Source organism: Heterodontus francisci, chromosome 10 (assembly GCF_036365525.1).
Source record: "Heterodontus francisci isolate sHetFra1 chromosome 10, sHetFra1.hap1, whole genome shotgun sequence".
In the NCBI taxonomy this organism is placed as follows: Eukaryota; Metazoa; Chordata; class Chondrichthyes; order Heterodontiformes; family Heterodontidae; genus Heterodontus; species Heterodontus francisci.
The window spans coordinates 33,484,449-33,504,587 of record NC_090380.1 but is presented as its reverse complement, the minus strand read 5'-3'; the positions used below and the strand labels follow the sequence as shown (position 1 = coordinate 33,504,587).

The following is a 20,139-nucleotide window of genomic DNA, read 5'->3' as shown; positions in this document are numbered from 1 at the left end:
TTTTTAAAAAATTAATGCCTCTCCCCACTAACACTTGCTGTACTGATTTAAATCTTGATAATACAATAAATCTTACCCCTTAAAAATAAAACAAAACAGTAGACTCACCAGCTTCTTGCCTCCCTTATGCTTGCATGCCTTAATTAAGTATAAGATTGCTACTTAAATTTTAATTTTTACATTTTTCTGATTACCAGCTATTAACTCACACATCCTAAAAGCAGTGTACTAACCTAGCTATTTCAGACACTCCCTAACAGCAGTTACTCACCAACCAATCACCTTACAGCTTTCTTGTGACATCACTTTGGTTTTTTTGGCCCTTCAAACTCCGTCAACGTACGCCGACTCCGGCGCTCCACTCCCGATGTTAGGTGCTCCCATGCAGGTCTGGATCCTCTCCGCTCCCTGAAGGTACTAAGAAGGTAGTAAGAGGGTGGGGAAGAGAGGAATCTACAAGAAATGAAACAAGCTTAAATATAAATGAAACTGGAAAGAAGAGGTGTCATGCCAACATGCTTTGTTGAATGCTAACTTTCTTTAATCCACTGACTGAAGATCTGCTTTGCTAGCAGCTTAAGACGGCCACCTAATTTGCAACACTGTATCCTACATTGCAAGGCCTGTGAGGTGGAGACAAAATGCCTGCTCATCACAGCAAGAACCAAGACCCAGCCTCTGACACGTGCTGACCTAAGTGGGGTCCCTCTCTCTCTCTCTCTCTCCATTCCAGCTAGCAAGCTACAAACCCTGACTGTTGACTGATCACCTCTGCATACTCCAGCTACAATCAGAAACCCCAGTGGAAGAAATCATCTGCATCGTTGTCTCCAAGAGAACCACCAAACCTGTCCTCTATCTCCAAACTAAAAGCCTCAGGACCACCAAATTCAGCTAGAAGCCAGCCGAATCACCAAACTCCGCAGACTGTATACCCTTTTTTCTATGGACTCTAACTCGACCAATCTACCCTTCCGCACTCTGTAACTTATTTGTGTGTGTATCAACCTCTAGTGTGTGTGGGTTGGATTTTATTTGCCAGCGAATAAAATGACCAGCACAATCTTGAGTGCGGTGGATCATTGAAATATGCAGGGCGGCCGCCGCCCCTCCCCCCACCCCCACCAAATCACACGGTGGGGCGGCTTCGGTGACAGCGTCAATGGCGTTGGCTGTCTCTGCGCAGGCGTGGCGCCATTGTTAAAGGGCTACCAGCCCTGCTCAGAGAATGCAGAGTTGCCCCCATTCTCCCCCACCACCCCACTAGACTAAAAATAAATGTTTGGCCTGTCCTTCTCCCATTTCTCCCCCCCCACAATACACTGAAATTGCAGAGTTGATCCCTTCTCCCCCCAAATGCACAAAGTGCAGAGTTGACCCTGTCTTCCACCACTACACTAAAAATGCTCTGATTTCCCCCTTCCCCACCTCAGTGGTGCCAGCTTTCCCTGGACGGGAAAGTGAAAGCACCTGAGTGTCACCCGTCGCACTGAAGATCTGGATCCGATGGTAAGATCGCGGGTAATTGGCTTTAAATGTATGCATAAAGTTAATTTCAATATTTAAAGTCAGGTCCCATTGCCGAGCAGCGGTGTGGCCACCACGGAGCCTCGCCACCACTGTGAAGATCGGGCCTGGGAATCCTGGCGTCGTGCTCCGTGGAAGGCCGCTGCGATCTTACAGCCTGCCCCACCATGAAGCCCGATGTCGGGAGCTCAACAAAATCCAGTCCTGTGCGTGTGAAAGTTGGCGCATAGTTTATTATTTTATTTAGTTCAGTTTAAGTACAATAAAGTTAACCTCTTTCTTTGTTAAACTCAAGAAAACCTGTCCAATTGGTTTCTGTTATGATCATAGTAAGTAAGTAATCAAACACTTACTGAATTGGCCAGTACATCCACTTTAAAAAAGAATTAAACCTGTTGTGGTCAAACAAGGAGAGAAAAAAGAGGGAAGCCCTTTGTTACAGTCAGGTGAAGAGTGGTCAGAAATAAAGTGAGAGGAACTGCTGTTAAAATATGTTAAAATGTCTGTGTCAATGCACGCAATAATAATGCAGGGAAATTGTAGGCAATAATAATGGAGGAACCAGATATAGTAGGGATTACTGAGATATGCCCACAGAAAAATCAGGATTGGGAATTAAACATTGCAGAGTAACATATTTAGAAAAGATAGAGTGGGGAATAAGGGTGTGTGTAGAGTAGTTGTACTTATTAGAGATAACAATGGCAATAATAAAAATGAATGCAGCTATCAGTAAGACAAAAATACAATCCATGTGAATAGAAGGGTGAGTCACACTAATAAGGTAATTTACAGACTACAGCCAGAATTTTACATTGAGGTGGTGACTGGCTGGGCGTGAAAGCCATGCTGCTGTTTTGTGTGGCCTAGGCCCTTAATTGACCTCAGTCGGGACTTCCGTCCCTCTGAGGTAGGAGGTCCTGCCTCCAGGAGCTGCCGACCAATCTGAAGGCCGGAAGCTCTTCAGTCCGAGCAGCGCCACTGGAAGTGGTGGCCACTGCTGGGACAGCACCCAGCCAGAAAAAGATGATGAATGTCGCCCTTCAGGAAGGCAAATTTCTGGCCTACCTAATAGTGGAAGGGAGATACAGCACTGAAACAGGCCCTTCGGCCCACCGAGTCTGTGCCAACCATTAACCACCCATTTATACTAATCTTACACTAATCCCATATTCCTACCACATCCTCACCTGTCCCTATATTCCCCTACCTATACTAGGGGCAATTTATAATGGCCAATTTACCTATCAACCTGCAAGTCTTTTGGCTGTGGGAGGAAACCGGAGAGTTAATGGATGGTCTCTTGGAGACAAAGGCTATCCTCTAAGGATGTGGCTAATGACACCTGTGGAAACCTGTGGCCTGAGTCCCTCAACAATCACAGGCCTCCAGTGGGTCCATTACCGGCAGCAGCCACCACCTCCGGAGGCAGCGAAGATGGAATGAATTGAGACGTCGCTCTTGGCTGACATAAGTTTTAGTTTTAGAGATACAGCACTGAAACAGGCCCTTCGGCCCACTGAGTCTGTGCCGACCATCAACCACCCATTTATACTAATCCTACACTAATGCCATATTCCTACCACATCCCCACCTGTCCCTATATTTCCCTACCACCTACCTATACTAGGGGCAATTTATAATGGCCAATTAACCTATCAACCTGCAAGTCTTTGGCATGTGGGAGGAAACAGGAGCACCGGGAGGAAACAGGAGCACCCGGAGGAAACCCACGCAGACACAGAGAGAACTTGCAATCTCCACACAGGCAGTACCCAGAATCGAACCCGGGCCCCTGGAGCTGTGAGGCTGCGGTGCTAACCACTGCACCACTGTACCAAGTATACATGGTATACTTGGATTTTCAAAAGGGCTTTGATAAAGTCCTGCACAGGAGGTTGGTTAGCAAAATTAAAGCACATGGGATAGGAGGTAATATATCAACATGGATTAAGGATTGATTAACAGGCAGAAAACAGAGGGTAGGAACAAAAGGTTATTCTTACGTTGCCAGGCAGTGACTAGTGAGGTACTGCAGGGATCAGTGCTTGAGCCCCAGCTGTTCACAATATATATCAATGATTTGGATGTGGGGACCAAATGTAGTATTTCCAAGTTTGCAGATGACATAAAACTAGGTGGGAATGTGTGTTGTGAGGAAGATGCAAAGCGGCATCAAGGGGATTTGGCAAGACTTAATGAGTGGGCAAGAACGTGGCAGATGGAATATAATAAGGAAAAATGTGAGGTTATCCATTTTAGTCGGAGGAACAGATGTGCAGAACATTTCTTAAATGGTAAGAGATTAGAAAGTGTAGATGTACAAAGGGACCTGGATGTCCTTGTCAATAAATTACTGAAAGCTAACATGCAGGTGCAGTAAAACTAATGGTATGTTTGCCGTTATCACAAGAGGATTTGAGTACAGGAGTAGTGAAGTCTTGCTTCAATTGTGTAGAACCTTGGTTAGACCGCACCTGGAGTACTGTGTGCAGTTTTGGTCCCCTTACCTTAGGAAGGATATTATTGCCATAGAGGGAGTGCAACGAAGGTTCACCGGACTTGTTCCGGGGTTTGGCGGGACTGTCCTATGAAGAGAGATTGGGGAAACTGGGCTTGTATTCTCTAGAGTTTCGAAGAATGAGAGGTGATCTCATTGAAATCTACAAAATACTTAAAGGGATAGACAGGGTAGATGCAGGTAAGATGCTTCCCCTGGTTGCGGAGTCTAGAACCAGGGGACACAATTTCAAAATAAAGGGGAAGCCTCTTGGGACCGAGATGAGGAGAAATTTCTTTACTCAGAGGGTTGTGAATCTTTGGAATTCTCTACCCCAGAGGGCTGTGGAAGCTCAGTCATTGAGTATGTTTAAAGCAAAGATTGACAGATTTCTAAATACAAATGACGTAAGGGGATATGAGGATAGTGTGAGAAAAAGACATTTAAGTAGATGATCAGCCATGATCGTATTGAATGGCGGAGCAGTCTCGATGGGCTGAATGGCCTACTCCTGCTCCTATGTTTCTAGTCAAACTCAGAGAATTATACCCCTGGTCCAGACGGATTGCACCTTGGCAAACATTCCTGTTTCAATCTTAAATTAGCAACAGTTTTCGCAACTTTGCCACACAAAAAACTAAAAAACCTAAATGTGCAAGAGTAAGTCCACTGAATGGTAGATGCTGCTGGATTTATTCCTACAGCAAATGATGACCCAATAATGTCTAGCTTCTCTTCACAGAAGCAAACATCTGTACAACCAGTCGACCCAGAAGTACAGGAGGGCCCTTCAGACTACACAGATGACCCCTGGAGGATAACTGAGGAACAGCGAGACTACTACTTCAATCAATTTAAAACACTGCAGCCTGATATGAAATCTCTCATTTCTGGTGAAGCATTTTGTTCAAAGTACAAATATCTTGTTAATGAAAAGGCTGATCTTTCATGAAATGGTTCTCATTTCTTTATTATTTTGAAGCTGTCCGTAAAGCCAGTAGAAAGGAAAATTGGACAGGGTGCATAATGGGTGCTTTTGTGTCCCTGCCAAAATGTAAGTTCACCCCCAAGTGTCTCAGTAGTGAACCATTGTGAAGTTTGCTATTGCTGACAACAGCCATCCTCGCACAATGAAGGTTTCAACTTGTGCCGAATTAAAGGCAGATTTCTGTCATTAATCCCAGGCCCAAGAGGAACTGGGTGGAGACTTTCCAAACTCACTTAGGAGACTTACAGCCAGCAGAGAGGAAGAAATGTTACTGCATTACATCCATGTGAGCAGAATCCAAACCCAGATTCCAGGATGGGCTACGACGCTGAGCTCTTATTGTTGCGACTTAATGAATGTGGCATGTTAATATTTATTGATAAATTCTTCTGTCTGTCTTCCATTTGATTAATAGTCTGGTGTGTGTCCATAGATCAATGGGAAATGATCACAGGGTGCAAGACATGCTGATTGTGTGTGAATGAAGTAATTAAACCAATCAAAAACTACTATCACTATTAAAATAAACTGTCTTCTTACAAAAGTGGCCATTCACTGAAAGCAACCAATCAGTCCCTTGAAAGCACATAAACCTTCTTTGAGTAAGTAAATTGTTTTCCCAGTCGCCTCCGTTTAAAAATAAAATTTACTGGCATATATAAAACTAAACAATCTGGGGAAAACATTACTACACTTAACCACCTTCTTTCCCACATCCCTCCTGACAACATCCTCCCGGATAGTTCTTCCCTTTCTTGGCCCTGTATTACTCTTTTGCTTTATTCCTGGATTTTTTTATAACTAGGACCTTCATTTGGTATTATTTGGTATTTGTTCAGTAGTTCCAGTATATGAGAGAATGCACTTCAATGTCAATTTGTGGATTCAGTGAAATGTTCTCAGCAGCTCCTTTTGGTAATCGCAAGCCAACTCTGCCTCAGCTTTTGGTGACCTAACTGTGCTTTAGCTGTCCTATATCCACCCCATAGTGCTTCCAGACCCCAGCTCCTCAAGTTCTCCTAGTAATTAGACCTTCTTGAAGCAATAAATCACTCCCCTAATGATTCCCTTCCAATGCTCTTGAACATTGATGCTCTGAAATTCCAGGTACCCTTGGTCATAATGTTCCAGCCCCTGATAAAGAACCATGTCTATCAGCCCTCTCAAGCCCTCATCCTAAGCCCAACAGGCACCCACTTTCTTTCTGGCCCATGTGCGTTCCAGCCTTTCCCTATTAGATTCCACTCCCCACTTCTGATGAGATACATGTTGGCTTTCATCCTTCCAAAACCCCGGGCTTCAAAATGATGAGATCTGGACATTTCATTAAATAATAAAGGAACAGTAATAAGCACTATACAGATTTAGTGGGAGATGTACACAGCAGAAAAGGGGCCACAGGGAACTGAAGGCTTACAGAAACAATGAGAAGAGGAAAAAGAGAGAGGTGTTTAGGTGTGGATGGGAGGGGGGGGGGGGGTTGGAGGAGGGCTGCGCTGTGGCCTGGAATGTTGGTTCTCAACATTTTTGCTTCTGAAAGACAAACAGAAAAATTGCAAGAGTGACATAGAAAAGATTAGAGACACAACTGCAAGATCAGAGGGACAATTCTTTTGTACCTTTCTACCCCACCACCTCTCCTGATAAGCTTTGGGGGTGCCCTGCCCTGTGGCCCAGAACATTATTGCCTTTGAGGCCCCGTCCCCTCCCGTGTTATAGGAAGTCCACGGACCCCTGTAACACAAGTAGCTTTTTCTGTACAAAAATTAGTTGTACAATTGAACATATATATTGATTATTCTTGTTTTACCTACTTAATGTGAAATTAAATGGGACTAACGCTTCCATTGTTTGGAAATACAGCCCCATTATACACCGCCAAGTGAAATAAACATGCTGACTCAGCGAGCACACTGGAAAACGGAATCCCTTGTGTGCACAACTGAGTACAAAGCACTGATTTTATTTTTCTGAGACATTGCTGCTTTTCCCTTTGCATCATATCACAAAATGATGTGTTCTGATAGGATACCGTTATTGTCTATCAAAGGAAAGGTCGATCTTTCAGTTCCTTCCTTTTTCTATTTAGAGACTGTTTTTTTTTATCACCAGGCCCATTTATATTTAAAACCATTTTAGTGTCATTTTAATTTCAAAGTAAGTTTAATTTCACTGAAAGCCAGTTCTTGGTGTGTTATTTTAATCCACTGTGCAGCCAGCCACAGCAGGTCGGGTGTTGATGGCCTGGCAGTGCTGCTTCCCCATCCAGCACTTGATAATATAGCCAGGGAGGGTGCAAGTGGCCAATAATGAGTGAGGGAGAGAGGTGCAGAGCAGGCCTGTCCCCACTGTGTAGTTCTGCTTCAGTGGCACGTTGTGACTAGAAGCCAGGCTAAAGAGGCGTCGCTGTCATGGGGTGGAGCCTTTGCAAATGATGTCGGGACAGTCTTGGCTCCTTCCCTTCCCACAGTAACCCACCCTATTGCAGATCTCTTGAAGTCTTCTCGCGGACGCCTGGTTGAGAACCCTTGTTTTAGAGTTTGGGGTGCCCTGCCCCCAGCCTGGGCATTTGGGGTGCCCTGCGTGGGAATTGGGGTGCCCTTCCTGGGAATCGGGGTGCCCTGCCCCCTGCCCGGGAGTTTGGGGTGCCATTCCTCCTGTCCGGGAGTTTGGGGTGCCATTCCTCCTGTCCGGGAGTTTGGGGTGCCATTCCTCCTGCCCGGGAGTTTGGGGTGCCATTCCTCCTGCCCGGGAGTTTGGGGTGCCATTCCTCCTGCCCGGGGGTTTGGGGTGCCATTCCTCCTGCCCGGGAGTTTGGGGTGCCATTCCTCCTCCCCGGGAGTTTGGGGTGCCATTCCTCCTCCCCGGGAGTTTGGGGTGCCATTCCTCCTCCCCGGGAGTTTGGGGTGCCATTCCTCCTCCCTGGGAGTTTGGGGTGCTATTCCTCCTGCCCGGGAGTTTGGGGTGCCATTCCTCCTCCCCGGGAGTTTGGGGTGCCATTCCTCCTCCCCGGGAGTTTGGGGTGCCATTCCTCCTGCCCGGGAGTTTGGGGTGCCTTGCCCTGTGTCTTGAGGCTGAAAGAAAGAAAAGTATTCCCTAGTATACAATCTTCAGAAGTTAATGGAATCAGACAATAATCTCTACACTTCATGTTGACACAATTTTAATCACTGACTAATCCAAGTCTTGTTCCAGGTTCTGTTGCTAAGGACTTCTTTACAAAATCAAAGCTTCCTATCCGAGAACTTTCTCATATATGGTAAGTTAAATTTTTTTTCCTTTCTGCTTGCCACAATGACCAACAGTGCAACTAAGAGTCACAGTGTAAAGGTGCCCAAATCTATGTAGCTCTTATTATGGTGGACTGAATCTGGCAAATTCTAACCTCTCCTATCTTGGAAGCTTGGATGTCTTTTCACTGATGTGAGTCGTGGGCCCAGAATTTGCTGGGAAGATAACGGCAAGTTAAAGGTGCTTGCTATTATTAATCTTTTAACAAAAAAAGCAAATGGTGCCATAAAAGAGGTATCCCATGCATTGCAAATAGCCACAAATTGTTGGATGATCTGCACCACTCTGCCATTAACCTGTCAAAATTGGGAGTTTGCTGTCAACCACTGAGTTTCAGGAAATTGCTGAATTTGTGATGTAAATAAGAAATCTCACTGTAGCATTTTAGAGCTGGTATTTTATGTTGTAAAGACCCTGTTAATAAAATTTATGGTCCTGGTTTGAAACTCAACCTTGGAGGCTCACTCCCACAGGTAGTAAATTATTTTAGAGGTTTTTAAATATTAAATTTTTAAACTTTGTTTTTCCTTTCTGTCTCTTTTATTGCTCTCAATCCAATCTTTTTTCGCTCACTATTTCTCTTTCTGTATCTAATTTGACTCTAATTCACCCTATTTCCTTCTCCGTCCTTTGCTTCGTATTTTTTTCTCTCTACCCTTAAATTCATTGGTTAAGGAGATAGACTGCTGGTCCTGTCATTCACCAAGGTCCCAGATAGAATAAATTTTATCCATACAAATGAGGAAGGAAACTGATTAATCCTATATCTGCAGTAAACTAACCTCATTATTTAAATGATAAATCACGATCTAGGAACACCTTAGTCAAGGGACATTCCGATAATCTAAAATTTACCACTTTTATACAGTAGCTTTGTATTTTATTATTAATAGTAAAATCAAAGTACAGTGATAATGTAGTGATTTATTTTGCCTTCCCCTGTGATGATCACATTTAGGCCAATTTTATTGAGGTCACCTAACTTAACCTAGAGCACAGGTCAAATCGAGGGTACTTGTTGATCTGTATAGCTCAATGCAATCAATACATTAGCCTGCAGAACCAATGGGGAAAATCCACTTCCATAATTTGGGCACTGTGTTTATGTTTATGCTTTGTTTAAGAGTAAAGTGTTACTGCCACCAAAGTAAAAAAAAAAAGGTTTAAAAATAATTTTAGTCGGAGGGTCAGCATGATGTAAATTCCACATTCTTCCCAGTCTGCCAGTGACCTTACCTGCACTTCATGGTTTTTTGGCATTTAGGCAGTGATATACTCTCCTAATCCATTTATCATGTATCATCATATGCAATATAAATAGTTGCAAGTTTGTTGTGTGCTAACTTTCTACATAGATGATGCAGGTCTGCTGATAATCACACCCTCGCAAGCAGGCAAAAGGAAAATTGCACAAAGTATAAGTTGTGCTGATGATGTGATGTTTCAGGCTATTTTTGAAAACTAGTCCTACTATTGTTCATTCTGAATCTACCTCAGTCTATTTCTAACAGCATTGTTGGTATGACTCGGGCTTGTTCTTTGTTGGTCATTTCTGTATTCAAAGCTTTGCTGCCTGTTTCCATTTTTAGATTTGTGTCTGAAAGCCATGGTAGGAACTGCCCACAAGTCATCCCTTTACCTCAAGTCGGCTTTATGGCTTCCATGTCTCCTTACCACAAAGCAGTTTGACTGTTCTGCTGCTGTCCATCTTATTTTTGGTTTTAATGATGCTAGTTTGACTGCTCCAGATATTTGTTGAAACTATATTTCCAGGTACATACATCATTCCCTTCTCAACTTCTCCATCAGCTATCATTGTGCTGTTAAAGTGACTGAATGCATCTTCAATCTATTGCTCATCAATCTTGATGCATAGAAGAATCAATGGCAGCAATCATACTGTTTTTGTCATTGCTCAGTCTAAAAGTTTTGTTAAAGTTTGCAGTTTTAATTTGTTGACTTCCTTCAGTCATTGATACAATGTCCACAATGAGGCCAATTAAGTCCCTCTTATCCATTTGCTGTATTTCCACCTATTGTCCATTCAGTGATCATTCCTATCCCCAATCTATCAACACTAAACAAGCTTGCTGAAAAACATTGACCCTACTTCATGTAATTTGTTATAGAAAGCCTCAGGAGTATGTCTGTCAGCTACTAAGAGCTGCATAGAAATCACACACAAACAAAAATCCAATAATGACCAGAAGCTAAAGAACCCTACCATTTTTAAAATAAATGATTCTTGTTATAAAGATGTCCATGCTTTCACAGCAATAAGCAGTTTCATGAATGAGAGGATTTGCTGCTCTGTGTCCCAGGTTTCCTTCAATTATCAAAGCAAAAACTAAGAGCTGGATTTTATGGGCTCCCCCAAGCCAGGATTGGAGATGTTGCCGGAGGGGAGGGGTGGGGCGGGGGGGGTGGAGGTGTGGCCACAGAGAATTGCAACGGGTGGCAGGACAGAGGGCTGAGCGGTTTTTTTTCCTCCCCAGGTATGGGATAGGCCAATGACGATCTTCCTGCCAGAAGCAAATTGAGGCCTTTAAGTGGTCTATTAAGGGCCAATTAAGGGCTTCTTCCCACCGCCACTGTGATCTTACCAGCAGGGCCTTCCACCGCGCTGGGAGGACGCCTTGTAAAACGAGGCGCCCTCCCTGTGGGCTTGGGAGAGAGGTCCCTCCTCCATGGGCAATTTGTGGCCCATGGAGGATCCCCACTGGGAACAACTTTATCCCCGGGACTCCCCCTTCCCCTTGACTGAACAACCACACCCCTCCCCTCTTGCCGGGGCCTTACGGACTGGCCCCGGCGACCCCGCCTCACCTACCTCTGGTCCGTAGTTCCACCGCTTGGCCTGGGTCTAAGGCCTCTGCAGTACCAGTGGCCACCACTTCTGGTGAGCACCACTGCTGAGCTGCTGGCCCTGTGATTGGCCGGCAGCTGTTGCAGATCGATCCCCTTCCCTTTTAAGTCTTTAAAGGGAAGGGGATCCCAGCTTCTAATATTTTGACCCAAAAAAAAGGCAGATTGCTCTGGGGTCGGGGGAAAATAGGGAACCCCGCCTTTCCGGCCCAAAGCCGGAAGCCCCGCCTCCAGCACGAAATCCACCCCTAAAGGTAAAGAGCTAAGTTTAGTGCAAAAGTAAATAAATAATTTGCATTTATATTTCATCTTCACATCCTCAGGATGTCCCAAAGTGCTTTACAGCCAATGAAGTACTTTTAAAGTATAGTCACTGTAGTAATGTAGCAAATGAAAAGTCGATTTGCACACAGCAAACTTCCACAAACAGCTATGTGATAATGACCACATAATCTGTTTTAGCAGGGTTGGTTGAGGGTAAATATTGGCCAGGAATCTGGGAAGAACTCCCCTACCCTTGTTCAATTAGTGGCATGGGATCTTTTACGTCCATTGGCAAGGGCAGCCAGGGTCTCAGTTTAACATCTCATCCGAAAGATGGCACCTCCAACAGTGCGGCACTCCCTTGATACTGCACTGCAGTGTTAGCCTAGATTTTCTGCTCAAGCAGTTGGAGTGGGACTCAAACACACAATCTTCTGACTCTGGGGTGAGAATATTACCAACTAAGCCATGGCTGACAGATTGTTGTGACTTGTTATGGTCTTGAATAATCCAAAGTGCTTTAATAACCGATTGATTACGTTTGAAATACAATCACTGTTGTTACCATCTGTAGCTTCAGTATGCATGATACATAGGATACGCTGCAGCAACTCACCAAGGCCATTTTGGTAGCATATCAGTGTCCTGCAACCCCTACACAAGGACAAAACCAACACCTCAACCTCCAAGCCCCTCTCTAAGGTGCACATAATCCTGACTTGAACACCTGCTGCCTTTCATTCATTATCACTGAGTGAGAATCCTGGAATTCTCTAACTGATGCCATTGGCAAGCATTTCCAGCAGAAGAACTGCACTGGTTCAAGGAGTATCCCCACCACCCTTTTCTTGGGGCATCTCGGGATGGGATGATAAATGTGGCCTTGACAGTATTGTCCATTTGCCGAGAAGCAATCATTTTAAACGATTACTTGTCCCTCTACTGCAAAAACTTGACTAGCTTTGTAAAGCCAAAGCTTCCTGAAACTTGGGTTCTAACCTGCACTAATGGCATGAAGGTTTCCCTTCTGTTGAGGCTACAGCATGAAATGGGTTTGGGCTGTCTCAGCCCTGTTCATAATAGATGTAAAACCATGGCTTAAAATTTCCCAAAATATAATGCAGCTGGTTGGTTTGGAAAGTGGTAATGCCACACTGTTTAAGTAGGTATATTCTTGAGGTTAAAGTTAAACCATGGGACCAAGTACAGGGATATTTACTTTGCATGTGACCCATGCTGAGAGTGCTTCATTCTGATAATGGTGCCAAGGGTGGATTCTTTGACATTGGATGCTTCATGATGATGAATGTAAAATTCATGAGAGGGTGGAGAAAAAACTTGGGTATTGGGAAATTTAAAAATGTTTTTTGAGCCTTTACGGTCAAATGATTATACTTTTGTTGTCGTGTAGCACACAGCATTCTCCAGATGAGAGTGTACAAGTGTCCAGACATGTGGGTGCATTATCAGATTTTCACTTTTAACAAACTGGTATCTCTCCTGCTCAATAGTAATGAAGTCCAGACATATGAAATGACTTACACAATCTGAATTTAAAAAGTTGCTTCAAAGTCCAATCACACAGAAGAAAAAGCAGATAAATCATAAACAGATTGTGACACAGATAAAATATCTGATAGTAAGTGATTGATATAACATTATCTGCTTTCCTTCACCTTTCTTATTAATTTTTATATGACTTATTCCAGGTTTAGTTATATGTGCATCAAATTCTGCCTTTTCAGTGGAGATTGATTTGGAAAATTAAAATATTTTCTTGAACGGTTTTGATTAGAAAATACAATTATCAGGACCATGTATTAGGCTGGTCAGCAAAATAGAAGCCCATTTAGATTAAAGGGGAGGTGGTGGCTTAGTGATGATGTCACTGGACTAGGAATTCAGAGACCTAGACTAATGCTGTGTGGACATGGGTTCAAATCAACCATGGCAGATGGTGAAATTTGAGTTCAGTTAATAAATCTGGAACTAAAAGCTAAAGTAATGGTGACCATGAAAACATTGTCGATTGTAAAAACCCATCTGGTTCACTAATGTCCTTTAGGGAAGGAAATCTGCCGTCCTTACCTGATCTCGCCTACATGTGACTCCGGACCTACAGCAGGGTGGTTGACTCTTTAAATGCCCTCTGAAATGGCCCAGCAAGCCACTCCATTGTAAGAAAAGGAATGAAACCAGATGGACCACCTGATATCAGCCTAGACACTGGAAACGACAACGGGAAACCCAGCCCTGTCGACCCTGCAAAGTTCTCCTTACTAACATCTAGGGGCTTGTGCCAAAATTGGGAGAGCTGTCCAATAGACTAGTAAAAAAACCACCTGACATAGTCATACTCACAGAATGATATCTTACCATGTCCCTGACACCACCACCATCATCCCTGGATATGTCCTGTCCCACCAGCAGGTCAGATGCACCAGGGTCGGGAGGGAGTTGGCCTGGGAGTCCTCAACATTGACTCAGGATCCTATGAAGTCTCATGGCATCAGGTCAAACACGGGCAAGGAAACCTCCTGCAGATTATCACCTACCACCCTAATGAATCAGTGCTTCTCCATGTTGGACACAAAATGGAAAAGACACTGAGAGTAGCAAGGGCACAGAATGTACTCCGGGTGAGGGACTTCAATGTCCGAGCTGGCCGAGTCCTAAAGGACATAGCTGCTAGACTGGGTCTGCGGCAGGTGGTGAGGAAACAAACAACAGGGAAAAACCAACTTGACCTCATCCTCACCAGTCTACCTGTCGCAGATGCATCTGTCCACTACAGTATTGGTAGGGGTGACCACCGCATGGTCCTAATGGAGACGAAGTCCTGTCTTCACATTGAGGATACACACCATCGGGTTGTGTGGCACTACCACCGTGCTAAATGGGATAGATTTCGAACAGATCTAGCAACTCAAAACTGGGCATCCATGAGGTGCTGTGAACCATTAGCAGCAGCAGAATTGTAGTCAACCTCAATCTGTAATGTCACAGATTCTACCATTAACATCAAACCGGATGGCCAACACTGGTTCAATGAAGAGTGCAGGAGGGCATTCCAGGAGCAGCACCAGGCATACCTAAAAATGAGGTGTCAGCCTGGTGAAGCTACAACGCAGGATTATTTGCGTGCCAAACAGCGGATGCAGCATGCGATAGACACAGCTAAGCAATCTCATAACCAATGGATCAGATCTAAGCTCTGCAGTCCTGCCACATCCAGTTGTGAATGGTGGTGGACAATTAAACACCTAACAGGAGGAGGAGGCTCCACAAATATCCCCATCCTCAATGATGGGGGGCCCAGCACATCAGTGCAAAAGACAAGGTTGAAGCATTTGCAGCCATCTTCAGTCAGAAGTGCCGAATGGATGAGCCACCTCGGCCTTCTCCTGAGGTCCCCAGCATCACAGATGCCAGTCTTCAGCCAATCCAATTCACTCCACCTGATATGAAGAAACAGTTGGAGGCACTAGATGCTGCAAAGTCTATGGGCCCTGACAACATCCCGGCTGTAGCACTGAAGACGTGCTCCAGAATAGCTGCACCCCTAGCCAAGCTGTTGCAGTGCAGCTACAACAATGTCATCTACCCGGCAATGTGGAAAATTGCCCAAGTACGTCCTATACACACAAAGCCGGACAGATCCAACCTGTCCTATCAGTCTACTCTTGATCATCAGCAAACTGATGGAAGGTGTCATCGACAATGCTATCAAGCAGCACTTGTTCAGCAATAACCTGTTCACTGATGCTCAATTTGGGTTCCGTCAGGGCCACTCAGCTCCTGACCTCATTACAGCCTTGGTTCAAACATGGACAAAAGAGCTGAACTTCAGAGGTGAGGTGAGAGTGACTGCCCTTTGACTGAGTATGGCATCAAGGAACCCGAGCAAAACTGGAGTCAAATGGAATCGGGGAAAACTCTTCGCTGGTTGGAGTTATACTGAGCACAAAGGAAGTTGGTTGTGGTTGTTGGAGGTCAATCATCTCAGTCCCAGGACATCCCTGCAGGAGTTCCTCAGGGTAGTGTCCAAGGCCCGGCCATCTTCAGCTGCTTCATCAATGACCTTCCTTCAATCATAAGGTCAGAAGTGGGGATGTTTGCTGATGATTGCGCAATGTTCAGCACCATTCGTGACCCTTCAGATACAGAAGCAGCCCATGTACATATGCAGCAAGACCTGGACAACTTGCAGGCTTGGGCTGATAAGTGTCAAGAAACATTCACGCTACAAAAGTGCCAGGCAATGACTCTCTCAAACAAGAGAGAACTTAACCATCTCCCTTGATGTTCAATGGCATTACCATTGCTGAATCCCCCACTATCAACATCCTGGAGGGTTACCATTGACCAGAAACTGAACTGGAGTAGCCACATAAATACCGTGGCTACAAGAGCAGGTCAGAGGCTGGGAATTCTGCGGCACTGAACTCACCTCCTGACTCCCCAGTGCTTGTCCACTATCTACAAGGCACCAGTCAGGAGTGTGATGGAATACTCTCCACTTGCCTGGATGAGTGCAGCTCCAACAACACAAGAAGCTCAACACCATCCAGGTCAAAGCAGCCCGCTTTATTGGCACCCATCCACCACTTTCAATGTTCATTTCCTTCACCACCGACACACAGTGGCAGTTGTGTGTACCACCTACAAGATACACTGCAGCAACTCACCAAGGCTCCTTCGACAGCACCTTCCAAACCCACAACCTCTACCAACTAGAAGGACGAGGGCAGCAGATTCATGGGAACACCACCTGCAAGTTCCCCTCCATGTCACACACCATCCTGATTTGGAACTATATTGCCATTCCATCACTGTCGCTTGGTCAAAATTCTGGAACTCTCTTCCTAACAGCCCTGTTGGCGTACCTACCCCACATGGACTGCAGCAGTTGAAGAAGGCAGCTCACCACCACCTTCTCAAGGGCAATTAGGGATGGGCAATAAATGCTGGCCCAGCCAGTGTTGCCCACATCCCATGAACTAGTTAAAAAAAAAATAGCAGCATGGATACAAAATTGGCTACGGGATAGAAAACTGAGTTGTGGTGAATGGCTGTTTTACAGACAGAAAGGAGGTATGACAGTGCCATTCCCCAATGGTCAGTCCTAGTACCACTGCTATTTTTGATACAGTGATGACTTGATCTGGGAGTCCAGGACATAATTTTGAAATTTGCAGATCATGCAAAACTTGCACTCGTAGTCAACAGTGAGGAAGATAGTAATAAAGTTCAAAAGGACAGGCGGGTGGACACATGGCAGATGAAATTCAACACAGAGAAGTGTGAGGTGAGGCATTTTGGTAGGAAGAATGAAGAGAGACCATGCATACTGAATGGTATAATTTTAAAGGGGATTCAAGAAATCTTTGAAGGTGGCAGGACAATTTAATGAAGCATGTGGCATCCTGGGCTTTATAGATAGAGGCATAGTGTACAAAAACCAGAGAAAGTTACGCTAAACCTATATAAAACACTAGTTCAGCCCTAGCTGAAGGAATGTGTTCAATTCTGGGCACCATACTTTTAGGAAGGACATCATGAAGGCTTTGGAGAGGGTACAGAAGAAATTTACTCAGATGGTTCCAGGGATGAGGGATTACAGTTATGTGGATAAATTGCCGTAGCTGGGATTGTTCTCCTTAGAGCAGGGAAGGCTGAGAGGAGATTTGATGGAGGTGTTTAAAATCGTGTAGAGTTTAGATAAAGAGACATGGTTTCCAGTGACTGAACGGTTGGTCATAAAAAAAGAGGGCACAGATTTAAGGTGCTTGGCAATAGAACAAGAAGTGAAATGAAGAAAAGTTTTTCTATGCAATGAGTGACTAGATTTGGAACACACTGCCTGATTGGGTGGTGGTTGACGATTCAACAGCAACTTCCAAAAGGAAATTGGATAAATAATGGAGATCACAAAAAAAAATGCAGGAATATGGGGAAAGAGGAAGGGAATGGGACAAAGGTAATTGTTCTTTGAAAGAGCCAGTGCAGATTTGATGGTCTGAATGGCTACCTTCTGTGCTGTACTAGTCTATGATTCTAATGATCCCATAATTCTTACTAGATCAGGAGCAGAACAGAAATAAAAAGCCATTGTTTCCAATTCACTGAGTCAACATTTCTACTTTAATCTTATTTCAGAAATTATTTTAACCAAATTTCTTGTTTTAATTTAATAAAACCTCGCACAGTTTTTGCTGTACTGAATAACAGTTTGTTTAAGCAGTTGTGGCATTTCTCCAGTGACCCTTTGAGCATTCAGGGCTGCTGTGTTTTCAGTATAGAAATAAAAGTTTTGTTGTTTACCTGTTCCCCTATATTTTTTTCCCAAAAATATATTTTATTCATAAAACTTGTAAAAGTACATTACATAACAGTTCAAAGTTGATATTACATAAAGTGCAATATAGATCAGTTTCTTTTGATACTGTACATGAGGTGCCTCACTAAACTTGCCACTACATGTTATATTTACAATGTACATTTACATTTCATGTCAAACATTCTCTGGTACATGCAGCCTGAGGGGCTTTACACAAGTTTGCCTTGTGTTTTCTAACCAAGTGGAGCCTCTACCTATCGCTGCATAAGCTGTCAGACCAGTCTGGTTGACTGACTCCAACCTTTTATTCATTAGTATATTTTTTGCCCTCTGTCTCCCCTTAACGTCTAACCATGACTGAATTTCTTTTAGTTTCGGGGGAGAAATCTTTCACGCTTGGTTTTTCAATACAATATCCTGTAAAATGATTATACTACATGTTATATCCCATAAGAAGTTTAGTTTAGTTTAGTTTAGAGATACAGCACTGAAACAGGCCCTTCGGCCCACCGAGTCTGTGCCGACCATTAACCACCCATTTATACTCTTCTTTCTTTCTTTTCTTTTGGGCCTCCTTATCTCGAGAGACAATGGATGCGCGCCTGGAGGTGGTCAGTGGTTTGTGAAGCAGCGCCTGGAGTGGCTATACACCCATTTATACTAATCCTACACTATTCCCATATTCCTACCACATACCCACCTGTCCCTATATTTCCCTACCACCTACCTATACTAGGGGCAATTTATAATGGCCAATTTACCTATCAACCTGCCAGTCTTTTGGCATGTGGGAGGAAACCGGAGCACCCGGAGGAAACCCACGCAGACACAGGGAGAACTTGCAAACTCCACACAGGCAGTACCCAGAATTGAACCTGGGTCGCTGGAGCTGTGAGGCTGCGGTGCTAACCACTGCGCCAATAATGAAATTTAAGAAACATGGTTCTGTTTGAAGCAGTAGAAAAAAAATCAAATGTTGTTTCTCTACATAAGTCCTATGAGGATTTAGATGCGGCTGATGCAGGTAGAGGCTTTAGATGTTAACAGCCAGTATGCCTGCAGGGAACTCTCTGATGTGGATTGTGATGGAGCTTTGACACTGTACGAGTTCTGTGCTGCCTTTCACCTTGTCGTAGCCAGGAAGAATGGCTATTCATTGCCAGCCACACTCCCTGAGACCCTGATGCCTGAATATCTACAGAGGAATGAAGGTAAGCGGGACATAGTCATTGTATCCACCAATCTGTACAGAAGTAATGAGTCAATCTCTTCAGGGAGGGAGGGAGAAAATTGGATGTAAACAGCCAAACACACGAAATATGAAAAACCCGATAAGTTTCCCATTAACTGATTATGCTATTATTTATTTATTTATTGATACAGCACTGAAACAGGCCCTTCGGCCCACCGAGTCTGCGCCGACCAACAACCACCCATTTATACTAACCCTGCAGTAATCCCATATTCCCTACCACCTACCTACACTAGGGGCAATTTACAATGGCCAATTTACCTATCACCTGCAAGTCTTTGGCTGTGGGAGGAAACCAGAGCACCCGGTGGAAACCCACGCGATCACAGGGAGAACTTGCAAACTCCGCACAGGCAGTACCCAGAATTGAACCTGGGTCCCTGGAGCTGTGAGGCTGCGTTGCTAAGCACTGCGCCATTGTGCTTACATAACGATCAAGCAGTTCTACATAAAGAAATAGGCGGGCAGGTGTGAGCTCATAGTGGGACATGAAAGTATCATTTATATTTAATCACATAATCAGAATTTATCATCGGCATCCCAATCCTAAACAGGCCTCTCCTCACTTTAGGAATATTGGTGTTCAGAGTTCAGACTGCCATTCAAAATCTTGAGCTACAAAGACCAGATGTTTGTCACCCTAATGCTATTGTTTCTTGTCGCGAAGAGAGTAGCTTGTCCAAATTTTTCCCCTTTGATTACATTGACAACTTGCCCGTTTTTTAGCTTTTTTTTCTGTGTCTAGTTTCCTGCCTTCCAACTACCCCCCACCCCCATCTTGGTTCTCCGCTATCCTGGTTTAATGAGCAATATAACAGAGGGATTGATTTTGCTATTCTGGAGTTAGATCTCCTTTAATCACTTGGAAAAGCTAATGTGTTCAAGGGTTGCAGACAGCCTTGTAGTACACTTGTCTATTACATCAATTGCCCTTACCATGTAAGGCAAACTATTAATGCCAATGATTTGGAATTTTGTCTGAATTGTACTGAGTTGCTATTCATGTGCATACAGTAAATAAATCTATCTAAGATGCTGGTTAGTTGCATCACTAACCAAGTGTCAATTGCAAGCTGTGAAATATTGAATGTGCCAAAACAATGCAAACTAAT

At 44.2% G+C, this 20,139-nt stretch overlaps 1 protein-coding gene across 4 annotated transcripts in view; it reads left to right on the top strand.

The window, feature by feature from the left end:
• reps2 (RALBP1 associated Eps domain containing 2) overlaps positions 1 to 20,139 on the top strand; it is a 292,361-nt gene that overhangs the window by 161,995 nt on the left and 110,227 nt on the right. For all 4 annotated transcript variants that reach the window (XM_068040420.1, XM_068040419.1, XM_068040421.1 and 1 more), the window contains 3 exons: positions 4,770 to 4,920; positions 8,211 to 8,274; positions 18,838 to 18,986. In XM_068040420.1, the coding sequence (XP_067896521.1) occupies positions 4,770 to 4,920; positions 8,211 to 8,274; positions 18,838 to 18,986 (364 nt within the window). The remainder of the gene's footprint in view (positions 1 to 4,769; positions 4,921 to 8,210; positions 8,275 to 18,837; positions 18,987 to 20,139) is intronic.